The 27,409-nt window shown below is 38.5% G+C and overlaps 1 protein-coding gene across 1 annotated transcript in view; it reads right to left on the bottom strand.

Moving 5' to 3' along the window:
- The window catches only part of LOC131929566 (glutamate receptor ionotropic, kainate 2-like), a 138,906-nt gene that overhangs the window by 58,542 nt on the left and 52,955 nt on the right, over positions 1–27,409 (bottom strand). The window contains exons 15-16 of the mRNA XM_059285835.1: positions 26,918–27,063; positions 25,244–25,456 (exon numbers count right to left, since the gene is read on the bottom strand). Of these exons, the coding sequence (XP_059141818.1) occupies positions 25,244–25,456; positions 26,918–27,063 (359 nt within the window). The remainder of the gene's footprint in view (positions 1–25,243; positions 25,457–26,917; positions 27,064–27,409) is intronic.

Here is a 27,409-nt window from a genome sequence, read left to right as displayed (position 1 = left end):
ATTGAGAGAAAAGACAACAGTATCAACCTAACGCCCGTTGTATTTCTCCCTCAAAGGGCCATTTATTTGCGTACCTCCAAGAAGACATTTACATGACTTTAAAAAAAAAGGAGGCTTAGTTTATACTCGTTTTAGTGGTATTTTCCTGTAAGATACCTCAAGTATAAACTAGCCTCATACATAGTACTGACCACATTATCCCTTCATGTGCATAGATCAAGAAAATATTAACTCTTCATCATCTGTCCGATGGATCCCTAGGTCTAAATAATCCTTACTTTTTTTTTTATAACTTGCCTAATAAATTTCAAAAAACAGGAGTCCGAGAATCGGACAAACTTTAGCCCTACATAGCATAGCTGTACAAACAAGCCTCGCGACAAATTCAGCAGGAGTAGAGACAAGCCTAACGTCAAGTTAAGCAGAGGCATAGGCAGTGGTGTAGGGCACAACGTACACACTAAGCCCCATGCACAATTAAGTACTCAAGCTTAGCTGGTCACGACAAATGCGTACTTAACCAATCGGAGTACTGGATACTACAAATGCTATCATAGGTCGCAATTCAAATCCGTGCATGCCACACAATTGGATAGTGCAAGTTATATACTTGCCAATACTTATTGGGGAATCGTTATAGTCTAGGATTTACTTTGTCGAAAAGCGTTAGGTTTACATTAGATCTAAATACACTTAGTTCCTTTCACGTCTTCCTGTGACCTCGGCTTATTCAGAGATAGTGAGGCCAGCACTATGTCCAGCCTCTTCATAAAGAGCGTCAAGTTTATCCTAAATGCGCCGACCTTATAGGCGACAGTGTAATCTATTTTTGAATAATTGTTTATTTAATAGAGTTAGTTCTAGAATTTAATGATGTAGTATTGGCACACAAGTAACAAGTAACTAATAAGCTACTTGTTTTGTAGATAAGTTATGTGTGCCTAAGCGACATTGTTTGAGCTTTGAAATGCGTTACTAGATCTGAATACAGCCGCCATCTTTCACTATAAAATATTAGTGGTTTCCCATTTTACAAGAGTTTATTGAACTTCCTTCCTGTCTAATTATACAAGCAAATAACTGACTGAATTGTGTCTCATGCACGAATTGTTTCCTCTTCAAAACAAAGATGGTCGTCTTATGGGTAGACATGGTAGTTACCGATTTAAAAGTTTAACGGGTTATAATATTCCTTATCTTTCAGCTATATCTTAAATAATACATGTAATTGTTATTTCTATTAGGTTCCAACACTCTTAATTAATTTTCAATAGGATAGGCTTGACAGCTCTTTTAATTCGATAATACAATAATTTCGTTTTCAAGAAACCAGAATGTAGGACTAAGGCTACTAATTAGTAACTTAGCTTTGTCGAAGAAAATTATTTAAAATAAAAATACTTTTTTTTTTAGTTAAAACCAAGTACAAAAGCACAGTGATTAATTGTGGTTTCCTTACTTACCTATTTCAGGTCTTAAATATTTTATATACATTTTTGTTTCTAGACAATTGAATAGGTAAATTAGAGTATAATTTTTTTTTAAAATAATGAGCCTTTGTCCTTGGTGTAATTTTACTTTATGGTTAACAGGTATTATATAAAATAAAACAAAAATATTTTTCAATAAAATATAGGTAATTAGCTAGCCGATACGACAGTGCACTAGCCACAAACCCAATTGGTATGAATACTTAGTGTTAATCATTTGCAATCATATTTGCAATCAAATGACAAATAAACCGGGAGTGATCTCCCCTAAACTTTCTGGAATATTCTTATATAAAATAACAGGGGATGGGAACTCGGGCTATAGACATGATTTTTAATCCATTTTAAATTCTTAAAGTTTTAAAAATAGAATAAAATCTCGTAGACAAATTAATTGCACACCAAGTGAACGCCAAATAAAAACGCATAATAGTGCGCAATATTATTAGTACTTTAAAAATTTACATTAGTTTTTTGAGAAATCGGAAGTAGCGTAAATTGCTACTTCCGGTCAACGGAAATTACTCAAAATTTAACAGAAGGTAGAGAATTAGATCTTTTACTTACATGTGAAATTTCATTTATCTATCTGAAATAGTACTCAAGTTATAGGCTTTTGAAAAATTCAAAGTAGGAAAAGTACCACTTCCGGTTATCGGAAATCGCTCAAAAGTTGATACGGATCTGCGATTTTGATAAAATACTTATATATGAAATTTCATCAACCTAGCTGTAACGGTTCTCAAGTAATCGTGTTTACACACGGACAGACAGACAGACAGACACACACACAGACACACAGACATACGGACAAGATTGCAAAATTATGTTTTTCCGTATCAGTGAGGTGTAAAACGTCGAGATTTGTAAAAAATCTCGATTTTTGTTTTTTTGCACGATTACAATACTTTCTCTATACTTCGTATATACGAGAAAGTAAAAAGTGCAACATAAATATCATAGAATAATCTTGCTAAAGCTATACAAGCCTCGGCGCTTACTTATGAAAAATATTTTCATATATTTTTAAAAAAGATTTCTTTTCTCATGTTAGTTTTTACCACTTTAAAAAGAGTTATTAAAACTTTAAAGATCATTTACTTATATGTGAAATTTTGTTAATTTAACTGAGACAGAACTCAATTTACATGCTTTTGAAAAACTAAAAGTAAAATAAGTTCCACTTTCGGTTATCAGAAATCGCCGAAAAGTTGATACAGAACAACAAATTTGATATAATACTTATATCTGTAATTTCATCAACTGTAATGTGTTCACAGAAATACACACACGTAACCACGCACATAAACACCCCACCCACAGAAATACGGAAAGGATTGAAAACTATGTTTTCCCAACTCAGGGAGGTGTAAAACGTTAATGCTTATGTTTTAGTTCGTGTTATGTCTCCGATTAAGTTTGCGTTTGTGTTTATGTTTGCGTTTATGATATGTTTCTGTTTGCGTATGAATTTGAATTTGTGGTTGAGTTTGCGTGTTAGCGATTGCGTTAGCGTCTGTTCGCTTTTGCGTTTACGTTTTTGTTTCTTCTTGCGTTGTGTTTGTATTTACGTGTGTGTTTGCGTTACATTTGCGTTTGAGTTTTGTTTTTGGTTTTCATTAGGGTTAAGTTTAGAGTTAGGTTAAAGGTTATATGTTATTTATGACATAATTCGTTTCCGGTTAAATTTAAAGTTGAGTTGGTGATTTTGGCTTTGATTTCGATTGAGAGAAAAGACAACAGTATCAACCTAACGCCCGTTGTATTTCTCCCTCAAAGGGCCATTTATTTGCGTACCTCCAAGAAGACATTTACATGACTTTAAAAAAAAAAGTAGGCTTAGTTTATACTCGTTTTAGTGGTATTTTCCTGTAATATACCTCAAGTATAAACTAGCCTCAAACATAGTACTGACCACATTATCCCTTCATGTGCATAGATCAAGAAAATATTAACTCTTCATCATCTGTCCGATGGATCCCTAGGTCTAAATAATCCTTACTTTTTTTTTTATAACTTGCCTAATAAATTTCAAAAAACAGGAGTCCGAGAATCGGACAAACTTTAGCCCTACATAGCATAGCTGTACAAACAAGCCTCGCGACAAATTCAGCAGGAGTAGAGACAAGCCTAACGTCAAGTTAAGCAGAGGCATAGGCAGTGGTGTAGGGCACAACGTACACACTAAGCCCCATGCACAATTAAGTACTCAAGCTTAGCTGGTCACGACAAATGCGTACTTAACCAATCGGAGTACTGGATACTACAAATGCTATCATAGGTCGCAATTCAAATCCGTGCATGCCACACAATTGGATAGTGCAAGTTATATACTTGCCAATACTTATTGGGGAACCGTTATAGTCTAGGATTTACTTCGTCGAAAAGCGTCAGGTTTACACTAAATCTAGATACACTTAGTCCCTTTCACGTCTTTTTTTTTTTTTTTTTTTTTTTTTTTTGTAACCTCGTCTTATTCAGAGACAGTGAGGCCAGCACTATGTCCAGCCTCTTCATAAAGAGCGTCAAGTTTATCCTAAATGCGCCGACCTTAAAGGCGACAGTGTAATCTTTTTTTGAATAATTGTTTATTTTTAAAATAATTTTAATAAAAAAACCATGATCAAGACAGCAACGAAAAAACACTTAGCAGCTTTCGATTTCAGTAAAATAGTTTTCGTACTATGATAAGGATAAAAGGACACCGTTTACAGTTTTTATAAATATCAACTAGCTGCATACCCGTTCTCCGCCACGATGAATCTAAAAGTTAAATCGCACCGGGCCCGGTGCCGGCGGAACCGCCTGATTCAACTTAGTAAACGACTAAAATACCTTAACACAGTGGTTCCCAAACTTTTTCGAGTAGGGACCCCCTTTAACAAAAAGTAAGTGACCCCGCGACCCCCAAAGAATTAAAAAGTCGATATTTATAAGGACTAAAGTAAGATTTTCTTGTAGACTTTCAAAATTAATAAATATGTATAACTGTTTTAATACGATGAGTAAAATCTCATACTATTAACTAGCCTCAACATTTGCAGTTTAGTTTTTCTTAACGCCAATCTCATATCATTCTCAACAAGTAATGTAGCCTACTTTAATGTTTTGTTTTTAATTGGAGGAGTGTTGAAAATCTGTTATCGCAAAGATATGTAGACACAAAAGAAACTAAAACTTGAAACGCAAACAATTTCACTTCACGATTGGGCATAAATGGTGCGTACTACACCAAAAATGTGAGCAGTTTTTCATACGACGCGGAGTCATTCCGCAAATTTAAGAATTCATCTTATAATTAATCGGGAATGTTGGCAACATCAAGGGACGCAGAGAATGGGTTACGTGTCAGCGCAGTTTCTTCTTCTTTAATCTCGGGGGAAATAACGCCGCAGTTTGTTTTCTAGAGATTTAAGATGCCCAGAAATCTCCTGTTTCAATTTTTTTTTATTTATCTCACAATCAGATTCATCTACCAAAATGATGTTTAAGTTTCGAAGGTTTCATAGGCTTATAGCTGAGAACAACTTTGCACAGTACGCATTGTTTTTCTCTATTTAATTTCCTGTGATGTTAGTAAAGTCCAATTTAAGATATTCTTGTAAATGGTTTTTTTTTAGTCTACCAGTTCGCGACCCCCCCAGAAAGGCCTTCGCGACCCTCTTGGGGTCGCGACCCCCAGTTTGGGAACCCATGCCAGAACATAAACACAAGGCAATATTTAGAATATCCGTATTTTACCTACCACTGTGCATTTTATCAACCCATGCTAATTATAATAAGCTAACTATAATGTGCTCTTTTACGTCCGCAGAATTTGCATTCAAATTTTTATAGCGCAATTTCCATACTGGACAATTGCGATTATTAACTCGTCATTTCTGGTGATGGATGGATGTGTGTCCGCAGCTTTAAGTCGTATCTCCTCCTCAACGAAGCAATATCGAGGACTAGTTCCAAAAGCAAATATGTTAAGCAAGTTCCGAGGTTGATTGTGGGCTAAACAAATTCCCGGAATTCCTTCCTGGATTTCCCGGAAAAGCCAAAAAACCTCGAAAAAAATGCAGTTTTTTACCCATATCTCAGCAACCAGACCACTTAGCGACTTGATACATTTACCAATCGATTCCTGCCATAATTTAGAACAATATATCAGAAGAAAGTTTTCAAAAATATCTTTTTGTTCGGTCACAAAAAATTAATTAAGGAAATTGCGCTTAAATTGTCACTAGACTTTTTATTAACTTGTTTATATTAGCATGAGTTGAATTTCTTTTTAATTACCTCCCTTTGACAAAATTATAAAAGATTTTAATTAATTAATTTTTTTACCCTGCTTTTATTAAAATGTATCTAATTTTTCTAGTAATCCAAGTGACAGTATTATTTGACATTGATCCGTTTAATATGTTTTAGCGATGTGCGTTCATTTAATATTTTATTCATTTTAGTGTAAAAACAGTGCCAACTATACACAAAATTTAAGTCGTTATACAAATAACCCCTACTCGTCCAAGTTTAATAAGACACTGCGATGCAAGTAATAAGCACGTCATGCGGTGAGTTTACTATTATGGTTCCAAATTCTATAGCGATGACGGACTGACACACTTCCAGCAGAATTATATCACAGATACTTTTTAAGGCTATAGACATATTTTATTAAGGTCTAACAATTCACATGCATATCCAAAATTGATGTAGGTTGTAATTAAGGATCGTTTAATATTTCGTGAAGGGGTGTTGGCACAGATTAAATATACACGTGTTCTCCTATTTTCTCTTCTTAACGAGTATGGAAAATTTTTTATTTAATAAATTAGTTGATCTCTGCCATAAGGTAGGCCCATGCTGCACGCAGTGTACAGCACCCAGGGGCGTCGAAAGTTGGAGGGGGTGCGAACCTTACCGAAAGTCTAAAATAGCCATAGCACCAAAACATAAGAAAGACCCCCTCTGCTTACAGTGAGCCGCGGGTCAACATGAATATTTAAATTCGTGTTCACGTGAGTACAACAACACAGTGCGTGCAGGAGGTAACCTTCGTTTTCACGTGCGTTCCTGTCTAAAAACTAAGTCGCCCGTGTATTAAGACGGCTAATTATTAATTAATTACTTAATTATGCCGTAATGTTTTAGCTATCAAAGTGACGTAAGCATGCTCAGCGAATCTAAACCAGGTAAGAAAAAATGTTACAGCTACGACGTAATTACCTGTGGTCCATTAGCAGTTCGAAAGAAGGGGTCGAATACAGGGGGTAACATCTGGAATACATGGATAATCTGGCTCTTCTCATCGTACGACCCTGGCTTTGTGCTTGCTCTCCAATGGTCTGTTACACGATGGAGCCACACACACACACACACACAAACACACACACACACATATATAAATAAATAAATAAATAAATAAATAAATAAATATATATATATATATATATATATATATATATATATATATATATATATATATATATATATATATATATATATATATATATATATATATGTGTGTGTACTCCTACACCAACAGGAGTCATACGGTGTGGGTCATAACAATGCTAGAGTGTGGTTTTAGACTTCGAGATGCCACCATAATACTCCACTCAAACCACGATATAAGCCCTCAACTGAATGTATGAGTGCATGTTTTCGTACATTTCAGTTAAAAGCTCAATATGGAGAAACGCTGGTGATTTCATTCGGATTAAGTTTATCTAACGTTCTCAAAACGTCGAATTAAATCGCTAATAAGATTCCAGCCACCCCGGAAATTAGAATTTTATCGAACTTAAATCTAGGGCTTGTCCTGTCTCAACCAAATACGGAAATAGATGATTGTTCAATCAGGACAGAGGATTGTGGTTTTAATCCCATACACTTATTGGCACCATTGTTTACTTCATCAAACACTCAACGTTTTCTTTTATAAAGTAGAAAACTGAAAAAAATGACAACTAAAAAATGTTCATCAACTCCATATTTGATAACGCTCAACATAGCGGCGGTGAAATATTTTAGGGTAATTCTGATCATGATCTCCTCACGTGACTAATTTCTTGGCTCGACTCATCAATTGAAAGTGGTGAATGACTTAAGAGTAATTGCGTGAGCGTATCCGAATTCAGATTTGTTATTCTTTATTTACTAAACTGTTGAGTGACTTTCGGGGACTTTGAAGGCTGTACCCCACTCATGGCTGTACCCCACTCATGGCTGTATAGCTGTACCCCACTTATGGCTGTACCCCACTCATGGCTGTACCCCACTCATGGCTGTACCCCACTCATGGCTGTACCCCACTCATGGCTGTATAGCTGTACCCCACTCATGGCTGTATAGCTGTACCCCACTTATGGCTGTACCTCACTCATGGCTGTACCCCACTCATGGCTGTATAGCTGTACCCCACTCATGGCTGTACCTCACTCATGGCTGTACCCCACTCATGTCTGTACCTCACACATGTCTGTACCCCACTTATGGCTGTACCCCACTCATGGCTTTATGGCTGTACCCCACTCATGGCTGTATAGCTGTACCCCACACATGGCTGTACCCCACTCATGGCTGTATAGCTGTACCCCACACATGGCTGTACCCCACTCATGGCTGTATAGCTGTACCCCACTCATGGCTGTACCACACACATGGCTGTACCCCACTCATGGCTGTACCCCACACATGGCTGTACCCCACTCATGGCTGTACCCCACTCATTGCTGTACCCCATGGCGCGCTCCATACAGCATTTGGATTCTGACATTCGAAGAACAAGAGTGAAACTTAATTGAGCAGACGATCAACGCCCCCCACCTCCTGACGTAAGCCATAACCATAAATTTCTCATATCTGGACAATAAATCTCCCAGCATGCCCTGAAACCACATCCAGCTAAACAGGTCACATAAATGTTTAACATTTTCTGCAGAAAGTATTAATTTTACGTAACACTTTCGAAAAGTTATAAACAAAAAGATTAATGTCACTATGGCTAATAGCTTTCTCATCCCATCATTTTTAAAACATTTAAAGTGTTTTGTTTCCATTTATTATTTTATTTACATTTTGTTATTTTATTTACATTTTATTATTTTATTTACATTTTCAACAAACCTCTGTAAAGTGAACTAACTAGCCCTATGTATTTCTCAACCACGTCCCTTTAGCTGAAAGCGACAGTAAAAATACTATGTGCATCTTGTTGCTTTAATTCTATCTCGCTCTCTATTGCTGTACATATTGACAGACGGTTGTTTGTGAATTACCCCCCGGACGCCCCCCCCCCCAGATCCCAGTGTCCAAGAACTTGTTCACCTCCAGACATTTAACATCTAATGCCATAAAACTTTGCCTGCAACCACTCAGACGTAAGCACCAACAACAAGCCAGGAAACTTGAGAGCGAACTTTGAACCCGCGCAAGATTTCGTATCACCTGGGTAAGAGATTATCTTGAAAGCGTTACTTAAGAACATTTTAGATACATTCTTGCCTATGACGTAATGGAGGTGAATTTTTTTTAATGGTGAGTGTTGGGTCATTAGCTATGTGATAAAAGTTTTAGCTGTGTTTTTTAATAACAGCACTTCAAATTGGTGGGTGATTTTATCTTGTCGCAGCACCAGAAGTGTTTGAATTAGGTGCTGGGAGGTTGGTAGAGGGTACGAGTGGTGTTTTGTCGTGTGTGGTGGTAAGTGGTGTCTCTAGCAAGTTTTGTCGTGTGTGATGTCATGTGGTGTCTCTAGTAAGTTTTGTCGTGTGTGGTGGTAAGTGGTGTCTCTAGCAAAGTTTTGTTGTGTGTGATGGTAAGTGGTGTCTCTAGCAAAGTTTTGTTGTGTGTGATGGTAAGTGGTGTCTCTAGCAAGTTTTGCCATGGTGTCTCTAGCAAGTTTTGTCGTGTGTGGCGGTAAGTTGTGTCTCTAACAAGTTTTGTCGTGTGTGATGGTAAGTGGTGTCTCTAGCAAGTTTTATCGTGTGTGGTGGTAAGTGGTGTCTCTAACAAGTTTTGCCATGGTGTCTCTAGCAAGTTTTGCCATGGTGTCTCTAGCAAGTTTTGCCATGGTGTCTCTAGCAAGTTTTGTCGTGTGTGGTGGTAAGTGGTGTCTCTAACAAGTTTTGTCGTGTGTGGTGGTAAGTGGTGTCTCTAACAAGTTTTGCCATGGTGTCTCTAGCAAGTTTTGTCGTGTGTGGTGGTAAGTGGTGTCTCTAACAAGTTTTGTCGTGTGTGGTGGTAAGTGGTGTCTCTTACAAGTTTTGTCGTGTGTGATGGTAAGTGGTGTCTCTTACAAGTTTTGTCGTGTGTGATGGTAAGTGATGTCTCTAGCAAGTTTGTTGTGTGTGGTGGTAAGTGGTGTCTCTAGCAAGTTTTGTCGTGTGTGATTGTAAGTGGTGTTTCTTGCAAGTTTTGTCGTGTGTGATGGTAAGTGGTGTCTCTAGCAAGTTTTGTTGTGTGTGGTGGTAAGTGGTGTCTCTAGCAAGTTTTGTCGTGTGTGATGGTAAGTGGTGTCTCTAGCAAGTTTTGTTGTGTGTGATGGTAAGTGGTGTCTCTAGCAAGTTTTGTTGTGTGTGATGGTAAGTGGTGTCTCTAGCAAGTTTTGGTCGTGAATGGTGGTAAGTGGTGTCTCTAGCAAGTTTTGGTCGTGAATGGTGGTAAGTGGTGTCTCTAGCAAGTTTTGTTGTGTGTGGTGGTAAGTGGTGTCTCTAGCAAGTTTTGTCGTGTGTGATTGTAAGTGGTGTTTCTTGCAAGTTTTGTCGTGTGTGATGGTAAGTGGTGTCTCTAGCAAGTTTTGTCGTGTGTGATGGTAAGTGGTGTCTCTAGCAAGTTTTGGTCGTGAATGGTGTCGTGTAGTGTCATGCTAGCAGATTGTATGTTCTGGGTGATACATGTGTGGTGTTGAGGGTGTCAGGCTAGCGAAATGTTAATTTAATAATCAAGGTGTCTTAACACAAGTGGTGTGTGGTGATATCTAACAGTTTATTCTAGCCTGATGATGCACCTGTTTTATCGATAACACGATCAGGATTCGATGAAGTAGTTTGAACCTGAACATTTTTTGTTTAGATCCACTGGAGATTGAAGCCATCGCTAAGTACTTGGGTCTGTACTTAGCGTTTTTTTGTATCTATGGGGATAGCTGTGAGGTGTGATGATAAATTGTGGAGGGGGGAGTTGTGAGAGTTCTTGTGAGGTAGGTGTGATGATAGTTGTGAGGGTATGTTTGAGAGTACTTGTGAGGGTAGATGTGATGATAATTGTTAGAGTACGTGTGAGGGTACTTGACAACTAAATTCCTGACAGTGTGAGTACTTGGCCAGGTGAGAAAAAGAATCACGACCAAGCCTGACTCGGAGAGATATTGCCAGGTAAGCAAACAGAAGGCCAGAGAAATAAAAACAAAAGGCAAGCGATATCTTCATGACGTCACGAGCTATAAAACATGATCGCTCTTCACACGTGGAAACTAAGATTAGAAGTTTATAAAAACACTCATGTTAATAGACCATTGGGCATAGGTTGTTTTTTTCTTCCGGGTGTATATTGTTTGTAATTAATAAAGGCAGGGTGTAGTGGGTAAGGGCATAGTGTAATTAGTAAGGGCATATTGCAGTTGAAAGAGTAAGGGCAAATGTTTAACCAAAAGGATGAGATCTGGTTATGTTGATAGGTCTGTGACTGTATAAACAAGTGTGAGCAACATTTGTATTGACGTTTTTACTCCAGGATTTAAATACGTCATGGTTGATGGAGTTCAAAGTTCATTGACCCCAGTGTCAGATGTGATCTATGACGCACGTTTCTTCTACCGCACCCCCCCCCCCCCCCACCCCGAACGAAATGAAATTTATATAATTTATATAGAAAATATATACTTTTAACAGTGTCCGCCCCCCCCCCCCCCCCGAAGAAAGTCTACCGCCCCCCCCCCCCGAAAATTTTAAGTGCCCCCATCCCCCGGAGAAAAAAGTCTGGAAGAAACACTGGTTTCATGACCTCGTGACCTCACGTATATGGAGGTCATCACGACCCGGTAGAGACGAGAGTTACTTAACTTGGTGATTATAGTCGTGGTAATTAAACTTCGGGTGATTAAAGTGATCTGACTGTTGTGAAACCCGGCACAGGTCAGACTAAAATAACTTGGTGATTAAAGTCATGTGACTCCCGTAAAGCTCCATCAACCATCAGGACCAGCAAGTGATGTTTTGCCTTCAAAAATTCATGAGTGATGGTGAGTGTTGGATGAATGATAGATGTGAGTGAAGCGGGTGTTGGATGCATTATACATGCACGCTGGTAGACTGCGAGAGGGTGGGGGGGGGGGGGGTAGGAGCAGACAGAAGGCAGGAAACGGAATGTGTAAGTCCATACAATTAACACTGGGATGTTGACTTTGTGTTTGATCTACAAGGAAACGCAAACTTTAATGTCTATAAACCCAGCAACCAAAAAACATTTACGCTCAAATAAAAAAAAATCAACTTAATTTATTTTTTAGAAACGGGCTTTTAATTAATTGCATGTAATTACTGCACCTACAAGTTCGTGTTATTTACAAAAGGTGTTAGCGTGGATCTCACAGTATCCACTAATTTTATTTAATCTATTGCCTGGTTTAAAAATTATTTTTTTTTCATGGAAGAAATAATCGATTTTTTGTTATTGTTAAAAGCTGTAGGCTCATCAAAAAAAAAAATAATTGAATTCGATCGAAATTAGTGAGATACGCTAAGTAGCGGTACATTACTTAAAATTCGCATAACCAAGACACATTTTTAAAGGTGTGAGTTAGGAATTTGTTTCAGTAGAAAAAGATGTGAATTCCCTTTACTTGACAGTTGACAGATGCGTCTGACCTACATTGACTTGACAGTCAACAGATGCGGTTGACCCACATTTTGAGCAGACATGAGATACGGTTGACCGGTTTCTTGAGAAGTTAATAAACGTGGTTGACCAATTTCTCCGACAGAACACGGTAAAGCCTGTCCAATTTCTGGAACAGTCCATAAATTACTTGACCGGTGGGTTTCCTAGAATGAGCTACTTGAATCATTGTGTCTATTTTTAACTAAAAGGGAACATCGAGATTGTTTACAAAGTTTGTGCGTCCTCACTTATGTGCGTACTGGGTTTTTTTTATTTGCTTGTGAGGGGTCTGTTTTTTTCCAAACTCGATATGTGATTGGTATATTCTCCTTATGCACTGACAGATTGTGTAACGTCTCGTGATTGTTTCGTCTAGTCTCTTGTACGTGAACGTTTTTGGTCTAGTCCCATTCTGTACCAAAATGTTGTGTGGTATTAGCCGGGTAGTCTAGTCTCGTATTGTTAAAAAATAATCAAAACCAGTGTCGCATGTTTAATATGGCGTCCTGAGTTTGGTTTAATTTGCTTTAAGTTCCACGTCAAATGTCAAGGTAAATTATGTATGGTGTCGCGTTAATTCAATGACACGACAGCTAACGGCCAAGCGCATTCTGATGTAGCGACTAATGAACTGGGATATGTGAACTTTTTACCTGAGACAAGGAATTTGAGGAATCATACGGAGACTTTAGGATATTCGGGTTTAATATCACACTATAGTGTCAACATTTTCAGTCTGTCTTTAAAGACTAGCCCTAGTCCAGCTACAGGTAGGTTCTAGGCTACAGAGTGGTCGGGTTATGATACTGTTTTGTCGGATTAAAAATAGCTTTTCTGTTTTTCTTGATTTCCGGTGAACATATTACTTTAACCTTAGTTCAGATACTTGAAGTTGTAAAACGTATGCCTCTCCAGATCTCAGTCAAACCCCCCCTCCCGCCCCCGCCCACCCAACACCCACAACCCTTGTATCTCTATCAGACATATCGCCCACTTGTAAAGACAGACGACTTAGTTTCGTGGCTAGTCCCACATCTGTAATAACAATATGCAAATAGCCATCCACCCAGAGGTTTAGCTAGGGTACTTGAGTACTGGCGTAGATTTGTCGTTGATTCTCTAACATTAAACGAACAAATGCGCGCTACATTGTATGAACATAACCCTTGTTGCACTAGAGTTTATCCGGATGCCGATCGCACCACCCTTGTTACGCTACTGCACCCCCCTCCACCCTCATCCCCCCAAGCACCCTTTACCAAAGACAAACACTCCAATTTTATCTTACACTCAGATCCGTGTGCTTGTTGTCAATCCTAGCCTACAGATTCCCTAATTAGAGAGACCTTTTTACTCACGGAGTTCTATTCTAAAGTTTGTTTCAATCGGACGGGTACAGGAGAAGCTGCTGTTGTTAGCCCGACATCAACCTCAGCTTCCTCGTATCGTAATGTTGTGGTGTCTTTACAGGTTTTACATTAACAGATAGTGGAAACACGTGAACCAATCAAAACACTTTAAAACTAAACTCGCCACACAGAAAGGCGTGGCAGATGGGTTACCACTTTTTGAGAAAATATAACAGAGTTACCTGGAAGTGTGGGGGAGTGAAGCAGTGTTTCTTTCAGACTTTTTTCTCCTGGGGGAGGGGGGCTTAAAATTTTCGAGGGGGGGGGGGAGGACACTAGTAAAAGTATATATTTTCTACATGAATTCTGTTTCGTTTGGTGTGGAGAAAGACGTTATGGGGGGTGGGAGGCTGGGAGGCTCACCCCCCCTTCCCCCCCCTCCTCCACGCCCCCCACACCTCTAAGTTCTACACACCATACATAATCCAGATCACCTGCATCACTCGTTGTGCCAGATTAATTATCAGATTAAAATTAAACACTTGGCCCCTGTGTGTGGGGGGGGGGAGAAGGGGGGGGGGGGGCTGAGGGTGAAGATGTTTTCTAACATTAAATAAAGTACGTATTCAACTCGGACGTCTACTTGAGTAATTTAACTGTGTCGTCTGCTTAAGTAAGTCAAGGCGAAGGACGTCTATCCAAATCATAATTCTTTGGTAGGATAAAAAGAAGCATCAACGTCATTGCAGGGGCCGATCCCGAAGTGGCCAGCGCATCTAACTTTATGCTGCTCGTAACTGCCGGGTGGTAATTGCTTTTCTCTGGGCCACTGGGGTTAATGGACGCCCGCAGATGGGGGGAGGGGAGATAAGTGGACGCTGATTAGCTGGACAGATTTTCATAAGAATAGAATGCATTGTGATAGACTCGGGCATAGACGTTGTGTCAAGTCTATTTTTGGAACTGAGTTGTAAGAGTTTGGGGTTTTATGATGTGGGGGATGTCTTTCTAGCCAATGCAAGAACTGGTATTTCGGTTTTGATTTGGTGCCAGATTCTGGTACTGGTGAAGTGAGAATTGTATTACTGGTCACGTGGTCTTCTATATGGTCACGTGATCTTCTATTTAAATTTATTCTTTTAACCCCCGGCCCCCTGTCTCCATCATTACCCCCATACACCATCGTTCTTCCCACACCCCCTATCTTCAACTGGAGAGCTCTGTTTTCAGATATCGCTTACATTGTGGGAAGGGGAGAGAGGGGTGGTGGTTTGTAGGTGTGCAGGTGTTTGATCAGGCAACAATTCAGAATGTTATCGTTATTGCTATAAAATACCGTCGGTATAAAAAAAACGATGCACTAAATGTGAGGATTGAATTTTTAACACAGCGTAGACTTTAGTAGTGTTCTAAAGATACGCGAAGGAAGCTGTTAGTTAACGCGAATGATTATTTAGCGAAAATTTTGGGTTTAATCATTTTTTTATCCTTTGCATACTTTCGATAAAATAATATTCGACTTATTTCGCGTTCATTGATAATTTTTTTAAAAGTGATCGCGTTTTAGCATTAAAATATTTTACTTCGTTTTTTATTATGTTAATTTTTCTAACTAGCGTATTGTTAGCGTTCAAAGTCGAATAATAAGGTTACTTTAAAATACCGTCTTAATTTCCAAAATTTCGCGAGAAAAACTACAGTAAATTGAAAACATTCACAAAAGTCGCCTATTAATAAATAGTGTCGTATGGTCATGAATAAAGCTCACTTAGTATAGTACAGTCACTAAATATTTTTTTAAAAGCACTAAAATAATTCACCTTAGCTTAGTTACATAGTCACAACATTCGTCTAATATAGTCTATCGTCATACAGTCAACTATAACAGTCAACCAATATGGTCCTATACTCGCCTACAGGAGTCACTTAATGTTGTCAGATGATAAATTCTCCTGATATAGTCATACAACGACGTGTCACAATTGTTTAAAATACCACCCCCCCCCCACACACACACAAACTGTAAATTGATTTCCAATACAAAACCGACTTTGATGTTACGTGTGGACCTTCTAAAAATAATCTCTACGGCAAACTTTCAAATTACCCCCAACACAGATGTCGTATTTGATTACAATCTACGTTCTCAGGCCTCGGTAATTCCCATAAGCTATTATTAGCACAATGCTAATTTGCATACACTAAAACCGGTTTGACCCCAACCAATGAATGTTTGAAACTGTGACACGTGGGGGGAGGGGGAGGGAGGCTTGTGTTATCGTCGACATGTTTGATTGCCGTCAATATTTTCCCAGCAAAACACTCGGAAATCATGTCACGATTTTAAACTCAAACTAATTAGTGCAAGTGATTAATAATTGAATTATCTAAAAGCTAAACCAGCCAACATGACCCAACAGGTATGTCGGGAAAAGAAATGGCATTAGTAAAGAAAAATGGCTTTGGCACCAGAAATTTTTAGAATAAATCAACTTTTTTCTAAAGTTAACTATTTTTATCAATGTCACTTTGACGCTAAGTGAAAGGATAATGGTTATCTTATCTGCATGTTTTATGGTAATTATACGACCCCATTATGGTGTATAGGGAGCTCTTAAAATAACGAAAAATATTTAGCTAAGCTAGTTTTAATCACAAAACTTTGTAGGCAGCAAATTATCGTGTTTTACATCTCCATGTTATCTTAAATCGGGGGGGTCGGTTTTTTTTAATGAAAAAGTCTTGGTATTCCAATAAAGATCACTTAATTAGATGGCCAAGTGTTGAAACTCCATAGTTTGGTGGTCAGTTGTGTGTAGGACTACATTTAAATGTTCGACTGAGAAAACTACAATTTTTAGGTAATTCAGGTTTTTTTTTTTTAAAAACGAACACTCGGAAGCTCATGCGAAAATGTCAAACTAAAAAACTGCTGCCTTGTACTTAGTCCGCAAAGTCTATAGAAGCAAATCCAAAAAGAAAAGCAGGCTGAAATCAGAGTAAACAGCCTATATGGCGCATAACCAGTTGACACATAATACATAATTGTGGTAGAGAAAATCCATTCACAATTACAATTAAGAACAAAGAAGAAGAAGGAAAGAAGGAAGAAAACACTCGAAAAAAATAAGAATTTGAGCACTCAGCGACAATACTCTTCAAGAGCTCTATTGAATATGATAATGTTGCTTTAAGCATGTGTCTAGCGCGTGTTGATTAAAACTTGGCATTTGCGAAACGTAAAATTTGGATTCAATTTTAAAACAAGTCAGTATAACACAGTGAAAGCGATACAACATGTATTGAACTGATTCGGTGTGTTTAATAATATTCGTATAAAAACAACATTCACGCTGAACTCTTTGCTTCAATATCAAGACTTATTAAATATGTTTATTCGCATTGCCTTCCTTCAACTTCTCCTGAAAGCCAAATGTTTCTCCGCCCATCCCACACAAAGAATCCTCTTCAGAAAACCCGCACAGAAATGAAGACATCACGTGATTAGAACTAACTTAGTTAACTCCTTAACTTCCACGCATCACCCCCCTCCCCTCCCCTCTTCACCCCACCCCCGACTTAATTAATAGTCTCGTTTTCTTTAATTAATGTACATTTTTTATTCATCTGTTTGAAGCTAGAAACTTTTTCATCCGTCTCACACCCCTCCCCTACCCTTGAACTAGATGCCAACCAATCAATTCTGCGCTCTCGGAGACAATTATCTAGCCCTACACTTCTATTAGGTCGTATCGATGTATCGAGCGTGTTGATTGGTCGAAAGACAAATGGCTAGAACTACTCATTATTCAAGAACACCAAGAGGAGACAACTTGGAATGTTGTAACTGATGTTTAATCACCTTTTGGAATACTAAAATTAGTCTATTATGGTTGAGTCGATGTTTGTTTGTTTGTTTTTGTTGTTTTTAAAAAAGATTTCAACATCAAAACGCTATCAACTATTTTAAGTTTATAAACGTCAAAAGGTCAATAATTTTTTTCCAGTTTAGTACGTCAAAGCTACCCCCCCCCCCCCCCTCCCCACTCGTAAAGATAACACCGAGTTAGTTATTAAAACTAAATTAGAGCTGAAAAGTATAGGTGGTATATCAGTTCATTGATTTATTTTAAAAAACGTTAGAAAAACGAGGGTAATCACCGAATCGATGTGACTAGGATAATTACCTCCCCGGAAAAATAATGAATAAGTTAAAGGCTATTGTTAAAAAAATTAAGGGTGAATCTTATCAAGGGTAAATATAAGGCTGGGTTGGTTTGAACTTTGAGTAATTGGATGGTGTATCAACTAACACAAGTGTAATTGGTTGTTTGAAGAACTTTGAGTAATTGGATGGTGCATCAACTAACAAAAGTGTAATTGGTTGTTTGAAAGTAAAGATCTGTTGTTAAAAGTATATTCTTGTGAAGCAACTCGGTGATTTCATTAACAATTCCTGCCATTAAATTTTGTAAACTTTGATTTAGATAAGGGTTGGATTGATTTAATCAAGATTTCAACTTGGTAGTTATGGCTGTCATATGTTTATAAAAAAGATATCAGGTTTAATTTGGCGTAGTTGGTAAGGACTACTGCTGAATTAACTAAAACTTTTTAAAAAGAACTGTTAGAATTGTGTTTTTATGCACTAAGATATAGAAAGATTTGGGTACTTCTCTCAATACATTGCCTACAAATGTTGGACGGTGAAATCTAATTCCAGCAAGACGTATATCAATCTACCATTTGTTGGGAGTGCTTTCCCGTCAACTGGGTGAGTCTATCTTTAGACAGCAGGGGTGGGAGGTGTTACAGGCTATACATAGACTGCGAGACGTTGAGGACAAGCCCATATCACAAGTTGAATTATTGGAGAGTGGCCGAAATCAGAGCGAAGAGTCAGTGTGTTGACAAGATGAAAGATGGATACGGACGGGCGGGGATTGGATGTAGATCAACATTTAATCCCAGCAATCAACGCGAGAGTGGGTCTGACTAAAAGATTGATTTGACTGCGACGGTTTTTTTTTCTCTACTTTTTTTTTTCTTTCATCGTATTGTGAAAGTGGTAACAAGTATTTTAACGCAGACTGAGTGATGTAAAATACAGGAGGAGTGTTATAAAACACATGCTGTGTGGTATAAAGTCAAGGTTGTGTGATATAAAACACAGATTGTTATATAAAGCACAGGTTAAGTGATATAGAAAAAAAACTAAAACTGAAACAGCAAGCAACTTTGAGCAGATATGTGTCTAATCACACTCCCCCTTCAACACTTTGTAAAAGTTTTTGAACCTATTCGCTACTTTAAAATGAGTCAGAAAACTTTTGCATTGGATATAAAATTTAATCAATGTCAACAATGCTCATGAAATATTTTAGCAGAAATTATTTATTAAGGGTCTTCTTAATTATTTCACCGGAAGTTATTTAATAAGCGTCTCCAAAATTATTTTAGCTGTAATTATTTATTAAGCGTCTCCTAAAATATTCTCGCAGAAATTATTTAGTAAGCGGCTTCTAAACATATTTTAGCAGAAAAAAACTTAGTAAGCGTCTTTTAAAGATCTGCCAATTATACCGACCTTTGCTTTATCTGAGGGTAATACTGCCATTTTCTGTTTTTCTCACTTGCAGCAAGTTAGAGGGATACATCGCTGTTTCTTTCTGCTTTTTTTTTAGAATTTTTTTTTAATGAAACCGATTTTTCGTTCAACTGCCAAGCGACCGTAACAAAGTTTCGTCTCATTAACATCGTGTCGTGACAAGCACCAACGGGGCGGGTGGAGTGTTAGAATGAGATGAGGCGTAGAGATGTAAAGACACTATTGAACACCTATTTTTTTTATTTTTGTTCTCTGTCAGAGTTTAAATTTAGATAAGAATTCCCTCGCGTGTAAGAGCTTGAGAAGTTGCTCTATTTCTTTAAAACAATGAAGGATGGTTTAGGTACAATGGGTTTCAAGGTAATCAATATAAAAAAGGGTATTTAGGAGACATTGACGGTAGCTATATGCAGTAAAAAATGGAAATTCAAAAACAATCCGGATCAAATATCTTTAAGGGGTTTTGAGTTCCTCGTCATTATTGTGTTCATACGTGTCACTATATGTATCAATAAGTCAAAAGTCTGAGTATAGATCTACATATGGTCTATGTATTCCTGGGTCCCTCTGTCTCATTTTAACAATGTGTCTAAATAGAAGTGTAATATTTTATGTATATAGAATTAGGCCTGCATTTTTTTTCAGTGTCTCGTCAATAACTTCATTTATTCGTTAAACTTATTCAAATATTGAAGAGAAACATATCTTAGTTGAAGGGAAATGTTTCACTGATCTAAATAATTTTATATTGTAGTATATAATTATTGTATTTCAGAAAAATTTTAAACTTCTGTTTGCACTACATGAAATAGAACGTCAATTTATTTTATGTAACTTTCGATATTTCAGATGGCGGTGGTGTATTCCATAGTACAGATAAGTGTATTCAATTTCTGATTTGTTCTTAGCTACAAGATTTCAACGAAGAAGGAAGGATTGCAGTTTTATAAATCGATGTTTAACACGTTAATTAAACATACAGTTCTAGGAACAGTTTATGACAGAAAAATTGAACCAAGAACTCAATCCATCGAATCAGGCGCTCATTTTTCCCAACTTTTCAATAGCAAACCTAGAATTCAGTGCACCGAATATTGTAGTGAATTAAGAACTTCGCTCAAAGAATCTCATATTGAACCCATGATATCGTAGGACCGTCTATAATAGCAATCAAAGAAATTCAACATACCGACTATAACAGCTAACCAAGAAATTAAGCATACTGACTTTAATAGCAATCAATAAAATTAGCGTACCAACTTTCATAGATAACCACGAAATTCAGCGCACCAACTTTCATAACGGGCCGAAAATTCGAGTCATGAGCCAGGTGGTCAGCAGTGCAACTCTAAAAATCTTCGAAACGGTCTGCTTCATCTACGTCCGACCGGTCATCTTGACCAGCGGGGTGGCGGCCAGTGCCGTCAGTGCTAGAGTCTTCTACAAGATGGGCCTGCCGGACAGCGTCAGCATCTCATTCTTCCTGCTCTGCCTCTTCGACCTCGGCTACCTCACCATCTCCTCCGTCAGCGGGATCTGCATCATCCTCAACCTCACCATCTCCTACAAGACCGTGACCTGGGGGTTCGACCCCATCAACGTCAACTCCTTCTCCTACTGGTGCGCTAACGTCTTCTACTACTCATCCCTGCTAGCCACGGCCTACATCGCTGTCGTGCGGTGCTGCTGCGTGACCATTCCATTCCGGTTCCGGTCCGTCTTCACCCGCGGCAGAACCGTTGCTGCGTTCGTCTGCATCTTCGTGCTGTCACTGGTGTTTCACGTGCCGGTCCTGATCAACCAGTACCTGGCCGAGGTTCGAACCCCACCCAGCAACACGACCCGCATTGTTGTGCTGATGACGGTCAACTGGCCGGTGGCCATTGCGTTCTACGACATTTTTAACCGGAATATTTTATCGTGGATAACGATGGCCGTTATCTTCGTGTCGTTTATTCTGCTCTCTGTTAGCTTAAAACAATCTTCGAATTTCCGACTACACGCCGCGGTCGGCCGGAATAACGGAAGGGACAAAACTACCGACACATCACGACCGGGATTCGAACCCACTCTCATTCAACCCGATGTTTCTACCTTACACTACAACCGCAATTTCAAGCCCGGTCAATCGCCGTCTCACAAAACCGGACCAAACAAAAACGACCAGAACCGGAAGCCGTACACCAGGGAATCCGTCAAAGACATGCAGATCATCAAATCCGTGGCTTTACTCTCCGCGCTGTTCTTGGTACTGGCACTTCCGTTCATGGTGTACTCACTCTTCCGGCGTCTGGTGCCTGAGTTCGACGACGGGCAGGTGTACGGCAACCTGTTTAGGATCGTCACCTCCATGAGTGCCGTCTGCGCCTACCTGAACTCGTCCCTGAACGCGTTCATCTTTTACTCGGTCAACACCAAGTTCCGACTCACTTTTCAAAGGATGTTCGGCGGGAGATGCACATGTTGTAAAAACTAAAATTAACATTCCGTGATCATACGATATGCTGTCACCAAACATGTAGAAAATGCACATTGTGTAAAAAATAATGGCACCATTCAGAGCTCTTTTGATAATTTAAGTCACCATACTAGTACAAAAAATATACATTTTGTAAAACTAGATGTTACATTCCGTGATCATACTATATTCTAAGTCACCAAACATGTAGAAAATGCACATTGTGTAAAAAAAATAATGGCACCAATCAGAGCTCTTCTGATAATTTAAGTCACCATACTAGTACAAAAATATACACTTTGTAAAAACTAGATGTTACATTCCGTGACCATACGATATTCTAAGTCACCGAACATGTAGACAGTGGTGTAGCGAGGTCGGATGTCACCCGGTGCGGCACTTAATGGTGTCACCCCCCCCCCCCCCCCCAGAGGCGTAGCGACCCTTCCCGGGGACAAACTTTCAAATTTTCGATTAGCACCCCCCCCCCCCTCAAACTTTCGATTTGCACCCCCCCCCCCTCAACTTTTTCTCCATATATTTTGCTATTTTTTGCCTTGGTGTCACCCCCCTAAATGGTGTCACCCGGTGCGGTCCGCACCCCCCCCCCCGCTACGCCCCTGCATGTAGAAAATGCACATTGTGTAAAAACTAATGGCCACATTTCGAGATCTTCTGATATTTAAATCATCAAACATGTAAGAAAATGTATATTTTATAAAAACTAGCCGCTAGATTCTGATATGTAATATTTTAAGTCACCAAACTGGTAGAAAATATACATTTTGTAAAAACCAACAGCTACATTACAAAATCCGGTATTTTAACCCACCTGGGCTACTACACGATATAAACTGTTGGGACATTGATTGATTTGTTTGTTGAGCATACTAAAGATTATTAAAAATCGATTTAAAATGGCGTTTATATTAAGTAAACTGCAGTTGTAAATTATAATAAAATTAAAGAAAAATGTTCGGGTGTTCATTTATAATTTAATTAAGGTAGAGTGAAATGTAACGAAATATTTACGTCAGTTCATTAGGCTCTGATTTAATTAAGAAAAAGATAATTTGCAACACGTGTAGCCAATGTGATAACCTGTTTAACGAGCAATCACGTTTGTGTGAAACGTCTCGCGAAATGCTATATTTAGCCTCACCCTTAGAAAGCTATGAAGGAACTTTAAAACATTAGTTTTGTAAACAACACGAAGCACATGCCGTCAGATAACGTTTTCTGTCTAGCCTGATAAAAAATTCACTTGAACAAAAAAAAACGTGTTACATTTTATGACAAACGAAGTTTAAAAGTTGACGCATTGGTTTTTTAAAGCTTGCTGGAAAGTATTTGGAACAGAGGATGTCAATTTAAATCTCAGGTGTAACAAGATGCTGGGGGGGGGGGCTGTGTGCACGTGTAAGACATGTGAAGTGTGGGTGACAGCAGGTTAACATGACCTTAGACGCTAGGTCAATGTAACCGTTCAATCGGCGCCCCAGCTGTGGCGAGACCAGTCGGCGCCCATTGTAACTTTTTTTTACTCACTTCAGTTTTTAATAAAGTCGATGGAACAAACGGTCACATTTCGTTGTTTGACGCTAATTTTTTAAAAAATCCTTTCAGAATATTTTTTATAGAAGTAGCAAAATAGATTTACATATTTTATAAAGTGTACGTGGTCAAATGTTAAGAATCCGCGACAGAGAATCAAAACTTCGCTGGCAGATTCGAACCCACGGGTCACAGCAGAGGCGTAGCGACCCTTCCCGGCGCCCGGGGACAAACTACAAACTTTCAATTTGGCGCTCCCCCCCCCCCCTCAAGCTCTCAATTTGCACACACACACCCCCCCCCCATATATTTTTTTATATTTATAATGCAAAACTGCAACTAAAATGAGATTTTTATTTGTTTTTCCAACCCGTTTTGGCGCCCCCTAAGGTCGGCGCCCGGGGACATATGTACCCCCCCCCCCCCATCGCTACGCCTCTGGTTCACAGTATACAGTAATATCGTAACAACTTGACTCGTCTTAGGCGGATTCATTAGTCCGAACCCACGGGTCACAGTGTGCAGTAATATCGTAACAACCTGGCTCGTCTTTGCTTAATTAATCCCTCATCAAAAACTAGCAGCTGCTTTAAAAAATAATTACTTCTGTAATAAGCTGTATTAATTAATTAACGCGGTTTTTTTTTTCGAAATCCATGGCAAATTTCTGTCACCTTATTAAATTTCCCATCAATTTAAAAAATTCATGTCAAAGTTCTTTCTATTTATTTTTTAATGTAAGTTTACGTAATTAGGTCAGGTCAAAGGTCAACTATAGTTAGAGGCCACGTGATATGCTCCGGCTTATAGGTCATTAACTTGGTTTGTATATACAAAGTTTTGTCATAGTGTTAGACAAATACAAAAAGTTTTCTCATAGAGTTAGACAAAAACAAAAAGTTTTCTCATAGAGTTAGACAAAAAGAAAAAGAATTTCATTAGAATCATCATCAGTTGGCCAATTATGAATTATACGAATTATCAGTGGGTCATTTATTAATAATATGAAGAAGTTGAGTAAAGTGTTTTGATAAATATCTAATTAATTATCATGGTAGGTCGCATTCTATGGATTATTGATTATCATAGCAGACACAAAATAGCAAAAACAAAATTGAAAGTATTAGGTTTCGTAAAAGTTGGAAAATTCCATCTGGATATTGAAATAAGGTTGTTGTTGTTTTTATTTATTTCACAATGTTTGTAAATATTAAAAAATAGAAGATCGTTAAAACAATGTTAATTGCTACATCTGTCTTCTTTAATGGCTCGTTAATTAAAATTTTTAATGAGATGTTTGCCGTTCAGGTCTACGCAGCGGGAAGGTTGGCAAAAATATTTTTAAAAGGTGTTGAAGTAAATTAGTTTTGTGTTTTTGCTTTCTGAAATAATAATGTAATTTGGAAGGTAAACATACACAAATATCGGGGAAAAGTGGATAGAAGTAGAACAAAAATTTCACGCAATATTCAACACACTAAACATGAATACACAATAAAGCAGATTATAACAAATCAATATAATGAAACTTAGCGTATATAACTATACGAATAAGCAACAGATAAACACATAACAAGTAAAAATGAAAAATAAACAACAGAAAACACAAACACAAACCGACACACACACACAAACCGACACACACACAAACCGACACACACAAACTTACACACATACACAAACCGACACACACTTCAAACCGACAGACAAACAAACCGACACACAAACAACCCGACGCACAAACCGATACACAAACAAAACGACAACAAAATAAACCGACACACACTCACAAACCGACACACAAACAACCCGAAACACACACGCACAAACCGATACACAAACAAAACGACAACCAAATAAACTGACACACAAACCAACCGACACATGCACAAACCGACAGAAACACACAACTTACTTCCGCTCCATTTTGTACAGCAGCCCGTCGTCCTGCATCTTGAGAATGGCCATGGACAGCTTCTCACCAAAGGGCGCGTTCTTTCTGTAGGCCAAACCGTAACCTTTGAGGTCAAAGGGCGAGCCAATCTCCATCAAATCACACTCGTTACTGATCACATTACGGATGTAAGGCGAGTCCCAGATGAAGGCGTATTTACCCTTTTTAACGCGCCTGGGAAAATAAAGGAAAAACATATATAATGAGTTAATAATTAGCGTGGGACGGAGTGGTCTAGCGGTAGAGAGCTGGACTGCTAACCCGTAAGTCTCGAGTTCGAATCGGGTTTCAAGTCGGTAGACCTAGACCGTCCCTGAGTCCACCCAGCTCTGATGGGTACCTAACTCACGTTAGGGAGTTAAGGCGGCTGGGCATAGTGCTAACCACACTATCCCTTCTTATGCCGAGGTCACAGAAACAAGTGAACTTTACTTCACTTGCCATATAGACCGTCAGGTTTGAAAAGGGAACTTTAATCATTATCAAAAGGTGTTTGGCGGCTTATCTAACATATTTTTAAAAGGTATCCATGGGATCAAATCGGTTTTTTTTACTAATCACGATTAATACGTTTATTCATAATAGAATGCGGTTTATTATATTCTTAGTGTAGATGGCTGTTTTAACCTCTACTTGTATGATAGGGAACCGTTGACTCTGAAATTCCACACTAGAATGTTTCCCTCCATAGTTTATGCTTTAAAACAACACCTCGAGTCGAGCAAAAGTCGAGCTTGACTCCCAGTATAAAGAGTCATTGACTCCACAACTTTGGTGGGTAGCTGACTAGAGACAATGAAAGTAGAGTCGGCTGGACAAAACCTCATCATATGCTAACGCTAAAATAAACTTATGAAATCTACTTTACCTCCATTTCCCTTCCACCCCCTCCCCCTAAACCTACTAGATATTTCTTCCTGATGAAGTAAAAAAAAATTCAAAAGTGTGATGATGATCGCAGTTGAGTTTTCCAGAAGATCAAAAGAACTTCTGAGGTGAAAATATTTTTTCTCATGGTTTTTTTCCTGGTTTTGCTTTCAGTGATTTTAGAAATTCAATTTTAAGAGAATAACAGTCAGTATCGTTGGAAATGTGTTTTGATGTTTATTTTCCTCATGTTTCTATGTGTTGTGTTGTTTTTTCCAACAAATCTTGTTTCTATTCACTCGTTACTTATAATCTTTCTGTGGATAATAGATTACTTGTTCGTATTCACTCTTTACTTATAATATTGGTAGGGATATTAGTTTACTTGTTCGTATTCACTCGTTACTAACAATATTACTTGGGATAATCGATTAACATGCTTGTATTCACTCGCTTATTATAATCTTGATAATGGATTACTTGTTCGTATTTCAGCAGTATTGTGTTTACCAGAAGCGTAGCGACGGGGGGGGGGGATACATATGTTCCCGGGCGCCAATCCTAGGGGCACCAAAATAACTTTGAAAAAAATTAAAAGCTCATTTTAGCTGCAGTTTTGAATTATAAATATAAAAAATTAACAGGGGGCGCCATATTGAAAGTTTGTCCCCGGGCGCCAGGAGGGGTCGCTACGCCTCTGGTGTTTACACTACGGTATCACCAGCTCACGTGTAAACAGTGTTCAATAAAAAGTAACCGATGACTCACTCAATGCCAATCTGCGTGGTCCGGCTCATGGAGTTGGGCGTGAGGGTGGACATGTGGGCCCACATGGCGGCGTAGTGCCGCATGCTGGTGTACTGGAAGAACTTGGCCGTTTGAGAGCCCTCCACGGTGCCGTACACGTACTCCGTCTGTGGAGCGGGCAGAAAGTTACAAGATTTAGTGTCCTAAACTAGATTACTGAAAAGTTTTAACGCTATAAATTTGACGTTCGTCTAATTGTTAAACAGACATTTGGTTAAATAGATCTATGAAAGCGTTCTGTGAATGTCTATGTCAAAAATTTACTGCTAGGAAATTACTGCCAATGATTATTTTTTCTATAAGACGACTATGTCAAAGACTTAGTCTATAGGACATTTCTGTCAAGGATTTATGTCTATATGACTTCTCAGTCAAAGATTGTCGTCTTTAAGCCAAACTGTGAAAGGACATCCTTGTGAAAGAACTAACATAATATACGTCCATGTCTGTGGT

This window comes from Physella acuta, unplaced genomic scaffold (genome assembly GCF_028476545.2).
Source record: "Physella acuta isolate Inbredline_101_S28 unplaced genomic scaffold, ASM2847654v3 ptg001651l, whole genome shotgun sequence".
Taxonomy (NCBI): domain Eukaryota; kingdom Metazoa; phylum Mollusca; class Gastropoda; family Physidae; genus Physella; species Physella acuta.
This window is presented reverse-complemented; position numbering and strand designations above follow the sequence as displayed.